The sequence below is a fragment of the Sphaeramia orbicularis genome, chromosome 1, assembly GCF_902148855.1.
Source record: "Sphaeramia orbicularis chromosome 1, fSphaOr1.1, whole genome shotgun sequence".
NCBI lineage: Eukaryota > Metazoa > Chordata > Actinopteri > Kurtiformes > Apogonidae > Sphaeramia > Sphaeramia orbicularis.
The window spans coordinates 12,971,848-12,984,287 of record NC_043957.1 but is presented as its reverse complement, the minus strand read 5'-3'; the positions used below and the strand labels follow the sequence as shown (position 1 = coordinate 12,984,287).

The following is a 12,440-nucleotide window of genomic DNA, read 5'->3' as shown; positions in this document are numbered from 1 at the left end:
TAAGTAAATCTGTAGGGGGCGCTATGCAGCTAAAATTAAATTTCTTCAATTGAATGGGTGTAAGCCTGCAAGATGTACCACTGAGTCAAATTTGAGCCAAATCGGTGGTCGTATGTCCGAAGTAATACAATTTTCGTGAAGGTAAATTTGTAGGGGGCGCTAATGAGCGAAATGGAAATTTCTTTTGATAAATGGGTGTAGGCCTGGGAGATTAACAAATGATTCAAATTTGAGCCAAATTGGTGTTCGTATGTCTGAAGTGAAGCAATTTTCGTGAAGGTCAAATTGTAGGGGGCACTATAGCTCCAAATTTCAAATTTTTCTGACAAATTGGTGTAGGCCTGAGAGATAGACGTCTGAGTCAAATTTGAGCCAAATTGGTGTTCGTATGTCCGAACCTGAAGCAATTTTAATAAAAAAAATTTTAAAAAACTTGAAGGGGGCGCTGTAGTGCGAAATTTCAGTTTCTTTTGACAAATAGGTGTTGGCCTTGGAGACAGATGTCTGAGTCAAATTTGAGCCAAATCGGTGTTTGTATGTCCGAACTGATGTAATTTTTGTAAATGTACATTTGTAGGGGACACTATAGTGCGAAATTTCAATTTCTTTTAGTAAATGGGTGTAGGCCTGGGAGATGGATGTCTGAGTCAAATTTCAGCCAAATCGGTGTTTGTATGTCTGAGCTGAAGCAATTTTTGTAATGGTAAATTTTTGAAAAAACTTCGCAAAGTTTGCAACGTCGTCGCACAAAAACGGTGACACCGATTCAAAAATTTCTGCTAACTTTTGATGTCCCACTTCTCTAGATACTGTACACCGATTTTGAGCTCATTCGCCCAAACGGCTTAGTAGGAGATAGTTAAAATACGACGTCAGCGAAAACGCTGACTCAGATTTTTGGAAATTTCAATCCAAAATGGCCGACTAAGGGTTGGTTTAGGGGCGTGGCCATAATAATATTTTTTGTTTGTCTCCTCATGATGAATCTGTGTACCGATTTTCGTGGCTCTACGACAAACTTTATGTTGGACGTGCTCCCATTGGCGTAATGCATTTCCACTTTTCAAGGGGGCGCTGCTGCAACATTTCTTTACTGACATCTACGAAACCTATATGTAAATTCAATTTCTCGCACTTCTGAATTTTGTGCAAAATTTGGTGCGTTTTCGTAAATGTTCAGGGGATCAAAATTGAGCTCAAAGCGCAGGAGAAAGAAAAATTAAAGCCGCAAGCGGCATCTAAAGGCCCTCACCATGGGCACGTCCAGTAGAAGTATGTCTATCGTTCAGCAGGTGGCGCTCTAGCACCAAATTACAATGCCTTCTGATGAATTGATGTAGGCCTGGGAGATTGATAACTGATTCAAATTTGAGGCAAATCTTTGTTTATATGTCCGAACTAAAGAAAGTGTTTATAAGTACAACTGTAGGGGGCGCTATTCAGGTAAAATAAAATTTCTACCATTGAATGGGTGTAGGCCTGCGAGATGTACAACTGAGTCAAATTTGAGCCAAATCGGTGTTCGTATGTCTGAATTAATGTAATTTTCGTGAAGGTACATTTGCAGGGGGCGCTATTGAGCGAAATGTCATTTTCTTTTGATAAATGGGTGTAGGCCTGGGAGATTGACAACTGATTCGAATTTGAGCCAAATTGGTGTTCGTATGTCCGAACTGAAGCAATTATCGTAAAGGTAAAGTTGTAGGGGGCGCTATAGCACCAAATGTAACATTTTTCTGATAAATGGGTGTAGGTCTGGGCGATAGCTGTCTGAGTTAAATTTGAGCCAAATCGGTGTTCATATGTCCGAACTGAAGCAATTTTAATAAAATAATTTTTAAAAACTTGTAGGGGGCGCTGTAGTGCGAAATTTCAGTTTCTTTTTACAAATAGGTGTAGGCCTGGGAGACTGATGTCTTAGCCAAATTTGAGCCAAATCGGTGTTCGAATGTCCGAACTGATCTCATTTTTGTAAATGTACATTTGTAGGGGGCGCTATAGTGCGAAATTTCAATTTCTTTTAATAAATGGGTGTAGGCCTGGGAGATAGATGACTCCTTCAAATTTGAGCCAAATCGGTGTTTGTATGTCTAAGCTGAAGCAATTTTTGTAATGGTAAATTACCAAAGAAACTTTGCAAAGTTTGCGACATCGTCACACAAAAACGGTAATACCAATCCAAAAAATTCGGCTAAATTTTGATGTCCACTTTCTCTAGATAATGTACACCGATTTTGAGCTCATTTGGCCAAATGCCTTAGGAGGAGATAGTTAAAATATGACGTCAGTGAAAACGCTGACTCAGAATTTTGGAAATTTCAATCCAATATGGCTGACTTCCGGTGGGTTTAGGGGCGTGGCCATAATAACATTTTTTGTTTGTCTCCATATGATGAATCTGTGTACCAATTTTTGTGGCTCTATGACAAACTTTATGTTGGACGTGCTCCCATTGACGTAATGTATTTCCACTTTTCAGGGGGCGCTGTCACAACATTTCTTAACCGGCATCTACGAAACCTATATGTAAATTTAATTTTGCACATTTCTGAATTTTAGGCAAAATTAGGTGAGTTTTCGTAAATGTTTAGGGGGTCAAATTTGAGCTCAAAGCGCAGGAGAAAGAAAAATAAACATTAAATAAATTAAAAAAATAAAAAATAATAATAATAATCTGAGCAAGAACAATATAGCCGTTTCCGTGGCAAACACGTATTTGACCTTATTTGAAAGTTCTTGAGCTCCCCCACATGTCTGTGGGGTCAGATGTCACGTGTCGTGCACTTATTCACATGACTGACCCAGACTGAGTGTGTCCCATTGACTCCCATTCATTCTGAGCAGGTGTAAATACGCGACTTGTGCACATGTCATATACATCTTCGGAAAGGTCTCAGTGCCGTGAATGTGAATATGTGTGAGAGTGGCGACAGTGGCGAAAGGCGACCGCGTCACTGGCGATTTCGTCCCCATGCGCCCACTGCAGACTCAATAGGCCCTGCGCCGGCTTTACTCGGCTCGGGTCTAAAAATAATAATAATCTGAGCAAGAACAATACAGCCGTTTCCGTGGCAACCACATATCTGGCCTTATTTGAAAGCTACTGAGCTCCCCCACATGTGTGTGGGGTCAGATGTCACGTGTCGTGCACTTACACCCACGTGACTGACCCTGACTGGGCGTGTCCCATTGACTCCCATTCATTCTGAGCAGGTGTAAATATGCGATTTGTGCACATGTCATATACATCTTCGGAAAGGTCTCAGTGCCGTGAATGTGAATATGTGTAAGAGTGGCGACAGTGGCGAAAGGCGACCGTGTCACTGGCGATTTCGTCCCCATGCGCCCACTGCAGACTCAATAGGCCCTGCGCCGGCTTTACTCGGCTCGGGCCTAATAATAATAAGAAGAATCTGAGCAAGAACAATATAGCCGTTTCGATGGCAACCACATATTTGGCCGTATTTGAAAACTCTTGAGCTCCCCCACATGTCTGTGGGGTCAGATGTCATGTGTCATGCACTTACACACACATGACTTACCCCGAGTGGGCGTGGCCCATTGACTCCCATTTATTCTGAGCAGGTGTAAATATGCAATTTGTTCACATGTCATATACATCATCGGAAAGGTCTCAGTGCCGTGAATGTAAATATGTGTGTGGCGATAGTGGCGAAAGGCGACCGCGTCACTGGCGATTTCGTCCCCATGCGCCCACTGCAGACTCAATAGGCCCTGCACCGGCTTTACTCGGCTCGGGCCTAAATAATAATAATCTGAGCAAGAACAATATAGCCGTTTCCATGGTAACCACGTATTTGGCTTTATGTGAAAGCTCTCGAGGTCCCCCACATGTCTGTGTGGTCAGATGTCACGTGTCGTGCACTTACACCCACGTGACTGACCCCGACTGGGCGTGGCCCATTGACTCCCATTCATTCTGAGCAGGTGTAAATATGCGATTTGTGCACATGTCATATACATCTTCAGAAAGGTCTCAGTGCCATGAATGTGAACATGTGTGAGAGTGGCGACAGTGGCGAAAGGCGACCGCGTCATTGGCGATTTTTTTCCCCATGCGCCCACTGCAGACTCAATAGTCCCTGCGCCGGCTTTACTCGGCTCGGGCCTAATAAATAAAAATAATAATAATCTGAGCAAGAACAATATAGCCGTTTCCCTGGCAACCACATATTTGGCCTCTTTTGAAAGCTCTTTAGCAACCCCACATGTCTATGGGGTCAGATGTCATGTGCCGTGCAATTACACACATGTGACTGACCCCGAGTGCACGTGGCCCATTGACTCCCATTCATTCTGAGCAGGTGTAAATATGCAATTTGTGCACATGTCATGTACATCTTCGGAAAGGTCTCAGTGCCATGAATGTGAATATGTGTGAGAGTGGCGACAGTGGCGAAAGGCGACCGCGTCACTGGTGATTTCGTCCCCATGCGCTCACTGCAGACTCAATAGGCCCTGCGACGGCTTTACTCGGCTCGGGCCTAATAAAAAAAAAAATAATAATAATGATAATCTGAGCAAGAACAATATAGCCGTTTCTATGGCAACCACGTACAGTACAGGCCAAAAGTTTGGACACACCTTCTCATTCTTCGCATTTTCTTTATTTTCATGACTATTTACATTGTAGATTCTCACTGAAGGCATCAAAACTATGAATGAACACATGTGGAATTATGTACTTAACAAAAAAGTGTGAAATAACTGAAAACATCCCTTATATTCTAGTTTCTTCAAAGTAGCCACCCTTAGCTCTGATGACTGCCTTGCACACCCTTGGCATTCTCTTGATGAGCATCAAGAGGTAGTCACCTGAAATGGTTTTAACTTCATAGCTGTGCCTTGTCAGGGTTACTTAGTGGAATTTCTTGCCTTATTGATGGGGTTGGGACCATCAGTTGTGTTGTGCAGAAGTCAGGTTGATGCACAGCTGACAGCCCTATTGGACAACTGTTAGAATGCATATTATGGCGAGAACCAATCAGCTAAGTAAAGACAAATGAGTGGCCATCATTACTTTAAGAAATGAAGGTCAGTCAGTCTAGAAAATTTCAAAAACTTATTTTAAAACTTTAAAACTTACTTAAAGAGATTTATTTGGGCCAAGAAACCCAAGGAATGGACATTAGACCAGTGGAAATCTGTGCTTTGGTCTGATGAGTCCAAATTTGAGATCTTTGGATCCAACCGCCGTGTCTTTGTGCGACGCAGAAAAGGAAAAGGTGAACGGATGGATGCTACATGCCTGGTTCCCACCGTGAAGCATGGAGGGGGAGGTGTGATGGTGTGGGGGTGCTTTGCTGGTGACGCTGTTGGGGATTTATTCAAGATTGAAGGCAACCTGAATCAGCATGGCTACCACAGCATCCTGAAGTGACATGCCATTCCATCCGGTTTGCGTTTAGTTGGACCATCATTTATGTTTCAACAGGACAATGACCCCAAACACACCTCCAGGCTGTGTGAGGGATATTTGACCAAGAAGGAGAGTGATGGAGTGCTGCGCCAGATGACCTGGCCTCTACAGTCACCGGACCTGAACCCAATCGAGATGGTTTGGGGTGAGCTGGACCGCAAAGAGAAGGCAAAAGGGCCAACAAGTGCTAAGCATCTCTGGGAACTTCTTCAAGACTGTTAGGAAACCATTTCAGGTGACTACCTCTTGAAGCTCATCAAGAGAATGCCAAGAGTGTGCAAAACAGTCATCAGAGCTAAGGGTGGCTACTTTGAAGAAACTAGAATATAAGATATGTTTTCAGTTATTTCACACTTTTTTTGTAAAGTACATAATTCCACATGAGTTCATTCATAGTTTTGATGCCTTCAGTGAGAATCTACAATGTAAACAGTCATGAAAATAAAGAAAATGCAAAGAATGAGAAGGTGTGTCCAAACTTTTGGCCTGTACTGTATTTGGCCTTATTTGAAAGCTCTCGAGCTCCCCCACATGTCTGTGGGGTCAGAGGTCACGTGTCGTGCACTTACACCCACATGACTGACCCCGAGTGGGCGTGGCCCTTTGACTCCCATTCATTCTGAGCAGATGTAAATATGCGATTTGTGCATGTCATATACATCTTCGGAAAGGTCTTGGGTGCCGTGAATGTGAATATGTGTGAGAGTGGCGACAGTGGCGAAAGGAGACTGCGTCACTGGCGATTTCGTCCCCATGTGCCCACTGCAGACTCAATAGGCCCTGCGCCGGCTTTACTCGGCACGGGCCTAAAAAAATAAAAATAATAATAATCTGAGCAAGAACAATACAGCCGTTTCCGTGGCAACCACATATTTGGCCTTATTTGAAAGCTCTCGAGGTCCCCCACATGTCTGTGAGGTAAGATGTCATGTGTCGTGCACTTACACACACGTGACTGACCCCGAGTGGGCGTGGCCCATTGACTCCCATTCATTCTGAGCAGGTGTAAATATGCGATTTGTGCACGTCATATACATCTTCGGAAAGGTGTCAGTGCCGTGAATGTGAATATGTGTGACAGTGGTGACAGTGGCGAAAGGCGACCGCGCCACTGGCGATTTTGTCCCCATGCACCCACTGCAGACTCAATAGGCCCTGCGCCGGCTTTACTTGGCTCGGGCCTAATAATAATCTGAGCAAGAACAATACAGCCGTTTCCATGGCAACCACGTATTTGGCCTTTTTTGAAAGCTCTCAAGGTCACCCACATGTCTGTGGGGTCAGAGGTCACGTGTCGTGCATTTACACCCACATGACTGACCCCGACTGGGCGTGGCCCATTGACTCCCATTCTTTCAGAGCAGGTGTAAATATGCGATTTGTGCACGTCATGTACATCTTCGGAAAGGTCTCAGTGCCGTGAATGTGAATATGTGTGAGAGTGGCGACAGTGGCGTAAGGCGACTGCGTGACTGGCCATTTCTTCCCCTTGTGCCAACTGCAGACTCAGTAGGCCCTGCGCCGGCTTTAATCGGCTCGGGCCTAAAAAACATTAATTTTCAAAGGGCTGTATCTCCTAAACTATTACAGACATGACACTGAAATTTTGGATGTGTTCGTTTATCTGGTAGGTGAACTAGTGTGAATTTTTTCAGAATTTTGTGAGGGGGTCATGCGGGGCACTTTCTGAAATCTGGTTGATTTTGGATGGAATGACCCAGTAGGCCTGTAGCGGTACACAAAATTTTCGGTTCGGTACATTTTCGGTTTTGAAAGCCATGGTTCTTTTTTTTTTTTTCGGTTCAGTACGGGAAGAAAGAAAACCCCTCAAAATCTCTTTTAATGCATTTATGAATTTCTGAACATTTTTCCCCCAATTTTTGGATACAATAGAATATAGAAAAACAGGAATTATATAATTCTGCTGCTATAAATCAAATAGAAAATAAAATAAATAAAATGTTACTAAATGCATTTTAAACCTTAGTACTGCACTTTTCCCTGAAAGGTAGTTTTGACCAAACAACAAAAATCAAATCACAGTTCTGTCTGTTCACATTCTGCATATAAATAACAACAAAAAAATTCCACATGAAGTGCAACATTAAGAAGAGGGCAAACTGGTATTCTCTTTAAACAAACTGAAGAGCAACATTGACAATAAAATTAACCAAATTATTTATTTTAGGATAGATAAACTGTTTAGGCCACTTTGTGTACTTGTGTCTGTGTGTACAGGGTGCGATTTGTCAAAAACAGAGAGGGGGGGTGTTATATACCAGTCCATAACTAATGCTAGCATGAAACAAAAGTGAAACTTTATATACTTTCAATGTCCAACTCCCGGGTTCTTTTCCTCTATTATACAGCGTGTGAGTGAGTGAGTGAGTCAGTGAGTGAGTGATAGAGAGAGAAAGAGAGAGAGAGAGAGAGAGAGAGAGACAGACAGACAGAGCTAGTGTAAGTGTTTTTAGAACTACCATAGTTCATAGGTGGCAAACAACATTCGTCTTATCAACATCTCATTCACCGGGACCTGAAGTGATCCTAAACGGGACTGTAATGATGGCGAAGGGTCTTCAGTCTCTTCCCTCCAGATTGACATCATATTTGTTTTTTTTTTTTTTTAACCTTACATCAGCTGCTATTTCATATTTCGGGTCAATGTGCGCTCCTTCAATATGTCTGTGTGGAACTTGCACAGATTTAAAGTTCTGCATCGAACAACGTCTTTCGTTCCTTTTTCTTTTTCTCAACATACTGTGCCGTTTCGGTACAGCTGTGTACCGAACCGAACAGGTGTGTACCGAAACGGTTTGGTATGTGTACCGTTACAGGCCTAAGTGTTGAGTCTGAATTGTTTTAGTTCCTACATTCCCTGAAGACAACATGAACGGGGAAGGTCCCTAAGCCTTCTTGTTATTCTGTCACTCATGATTCCACACCCCTCTCAGTTGAGGCCACACTCTCCATGCCACATCAGGGCCAAAAGTTGTACAAGCAAAAAAAAAAAAGAAAGATCAGACAGTGAAAAAATAAGATTTGAAACTGTAAAAAATAAGATATGAATCTGAAAAGATAAAACATGCAACTGAAAAAAAAAAACTCAAATATTAAAATAAATATGAAAGTGAAAATGAAAATAATTTATTCAAAAGAATTACTGAAGGGAATAAAAATTATATTTAACCTGAAAAAACTTTTCATACACATTTTTAATTTGAATACATTGTTGTATTTTTCAAAATTCAAGATCAAAACTTAACCTTTTAGTTTCAAATTTTATTTTTTCATATACAAAACTTATGGGCCCCAGATTGGCTCTATAGAATTGCTGTAATTATCAATAAAGTTAAGAGGCAAGTAATTCTTCCATTTTAAACTCTGTGACTTACTTTTTTCTCCATGAATCCCAGCCCATGGAACTGAGGGTCGAGGGAACAGGCCACACATAGAGCTCTGTTGACAACAGGGTTGTCGTAGCAGCTGGCTAAATGTTGCCTCATCATCCTTTTCACGTCCTTCAGAATGGATGATGAGTCCCCCGGCCGGGATATGAGGTGGCGGGAGAGCAGGCCTGTGAGAATTGGTTTGATGAGGGACAAACGGGGAAAGGCTTCTTTGGCAAGAGTCCGACACGCCACATCAAGAGGTTTGAGGACTAAACTCAGCTCTTCAAGCACCTTCCATTCAGAACGAAGGGTTGAGCTGCTTCCTGAAGATGTGCTGGAGGTGGAATTTTCATGAGAACTGGACTCCGAAGCCATTTCTTCTTTCAGGTCTTTTATTACATCACAGACAAGGCTTTTATGCCTGATGAGTGTGCTCAGTAGAGGGTACAGTTGATTCCAGGTGGGTTCACTATGGACCCAGGACTTCAACTCTAGCTGCTCCTGTTTGGTCATAGTCTGCAACAAGCGCTGGGCTTGGTTCTGACAGAAGCCTCTGTTCTGAGCAGGCAATAAGAACAGAGTTGAAAGAATACCATGGAATTCTTTGAGGGTCTCGGAAATGACAGGATGTGACATCACTTCTTCAATGCAGCCCTGTACTGCATTGATGAAACATGGGATAGATACTAGTCCATCACTAGAATGGCTTTGGTCCAGACCATGTGGTTCCTCAGGTGATGCAGAATCATCCCTCTCCAAAAATGTTGTTGAGTTTGGGTGAGAATTGCTCCCTGCAGCCTCTCCAGCTTTTTCACACTTCCTTGGTCCCCGTCTCATTTTGTTCCATTCTTCTCCTCCCAGGAGGACCAGACTGGGTTGGGATATGCCCCATTCCTTAGCCATAGCTTTGACTTGGTCTTCCACAGCTTGAAAGTTGTGATCTTCATAGTCTGTGAGTCTTTGGGTTGCCAGGGCCAGATTCTGACAATGAAAGTTGAGGTCTACGTAATGTGCCCACAGGGTGAGGTACCTCTGAGTGTTTCCCTGCCAGGTGTGAAACCATACATCTACACTTAGGGTTACAAAGTGAGGAACCTCCCTCTGATGACTGTGAGGTCGTCCACGTCTAGCTGGTTCAAACTCAATGGGAGCCATGTAGTCCGATACATCTTCATATTCCTTGCTTTCTGTTTTTCTCCTAAGCAGCTGTGCCAGACTCATCTTGCCTTTTATGTGGTGCTCTTTCAGTAGGCTATCAAGGTGGAACTGTGAAGGAAGCTCCTTCTTGGTGGGCATCAAGTTGTGGATTAACTGTTTGAAGCCTGCCCCCTGCACCAGAGTTGAGGGTTGAAGATCCATGATGAGGAAGTTGATGATGGCATCAGCCACTTGAGCAGACAGAACCAGAGGGAGTGTACCGACCAGGCCACTGTTAACCATTGGCAGAAGTGGGCGTTGACCTGTTGAGGAGAACCGTCAATAATTAGGAAATCGTGAGAGAGCAAGAGGCACTTAGGGCCTGATTTACAAAGGTTTGCGCGCGTAAAAACGTGTGCAAACTTGACTGTGCACACAAAAACATGTTGAAGCTGATCTACTAACAGGGCGCACCAAGGTTTGTGCCTCTCAAATGGGCAAAACAGCTCGCGCAACCCATTTAACATGTTCGCCTTGATGAATATGCAATATGGCCATTTCTGCCAGAATGCACAAAATTATTGGGAGGAGTAAATGCAAATATTTATTTAGCACGTGCAATGTGATTTACCAAACCTGAAACTGACTGCGGTGGCTGATTTTGCGTCTACATTCAGTGCGTCTGAAAGGCAGGTTTTAACTGGCACAGCTTCGTGCAAAACTGGCTGCAGTTGTTATAGCGAGGAGGCGGGGCATAGGCACAACCAAATGCAACACACAGAACCAATCTGTTCTTTTAACATCAATATTTTTGGAATGATGGGAGAAAAAAATTATAATTTGATACATTTGGCACCCCACTTTATGGGCCTGCCCCCCACGCCTGGTTCCACCAGTGGCACATCACATTAGGCCAGGACCGACTACTGGGAGATGACTCTCTCTCTCTCTCACTCGCGTGCAAGGGAGACCGAACGGGACAGGTTCTAGCGCTGCACAACACGCACGCACGCAGACGCATGCACACGCGCACACACACACACACACACACACACACACACACACACACACACACAAACAGCGCTGTCCATGGTGTTCTGACTGGACTCCTGAACCAACTATATAAGCAGATGTTTTTTGTTTTTTTTTTTTTTAATCATGCCCATGGACTTAAAAGTTTTCATTCACCATACAGACCGACATAAAGAGAGAAGGTATTTATTTCACTAATAACACGCTTCACTACTGATAAACAACAACAGAAAAATACCTATTCACCCCTCTGTGTGGAAAAAGAGCAACTTCATATTTATGAGTGCTGGCATATCCCAGAGCAGTTTTTACAGTGCACTGTCTCCATGACGACAACCAGTAGCACACGCAAAATCCTCATTTAAATAGGGTGGTTTACAAGACTTTGTGCCTGTTCTCATTTGCGCAGGCAATCTTAGTTGATCACCCCTGACACGCAAATCAATAGCACGCGCATTTTTAGCACGAACAAGCACATTTGCACCAGTTATTTGCGATTTTAGTAAATCAGACCCTTAGTATCAGACTAGTATGGATGGGACTTTCAAGAAAAACACTATTTGATAATCACTGAGGACTAGTTGACTGCTCTTTGAATATCGGGGATGGAGAGGGGTACGTTCATTTTTACCCCTCGGCCAACTTCTGGCCAAAGACGTATTGTGATCTTTTTGTTGTCTGTCAGTCAGTCTGTCCATACAATGACATTAACGCATAATCTGAAGAATGCATTGATATATCTGCACCAAATTTATACTGTGGATGCATCTTGGCATGGAACAGAAGCCTATTGAAAATAGGTCACCTTGACCTACTTTTTCAAGGTCAAATGGCCTTGTGCAGTTATAATTAGTGATGTCCCACTCTGGATTTTTTTGCTTCCAATCTGATTTTTTTTTTTTTTATTACTTTTGCCAATACCAAACCAACATCAATCCGATACTACACTTTTTACAATGAAATTCTAATTTAAATTTGGAGTCATTATTTATAGGTTATAGGTTACAATTATTTTACTTGAGATCACAATTGGGCTGAAGGTGGAATATGAACTAAAACAAGTATGACACCTTTGACTCTTAATAACTTTAGTATAATTTTTGTACTTTCTGAATTCATACTGTGGGCCAAATTATAACCTTTGGTGGGCTGGCTTTGGCCCATGGGCTGTATGTTTGCCAACCCTGCTATAGCATGTCAATGGACAGGTCGGTCCAGGGATTATATGGGGGTGCGTTCCATGCGTTATGTACCTCACAATGAGTATGTGCATACCATACGACCGTGTCAAGTGAAAGTGAAACTTATAGATACTTTACTAATTGCTCTAAAGGCTCCCACAGTCGGGCACACTGTGCGCGTACTATGAGCAGTGCAGACTCTGCATGCACTGTCTGTGGATGTTTGAGGTTTCATAGTTGGGAGTACCAATTTAATAC

General features: G+C 43.0%; 1 protein-coding gene across 2 annotated transcripts in view; it reads right to left on the bottom strand.

Moving 5' to 3' along the window:
• LOC115427271 (uncharacterized) overlaps positions 1–12,440 on the bottom strand; it is a 54,272-nt gene that overhangs the window by 23,314 nt on the left and 18,518 nt on the right. Inside the window, exon 6 of one of the 2 annotated variants that reach the window (XM_030145884.1) lies at positions 8,770–10,292. In XM_030145884.1, the coding sequence (XP_030001744.1) occupies positions 8,818–10,292 (1,475 nt within the window). In that variant the 3' untranslated portion in view covers positions 8,770–8,817. The remainder of the gene's footprint in view (positions 1–8,769; positions 10,293–12,440) is intronic. The other variant, XM_030145809.1, reaches the window with a different exon arrangement.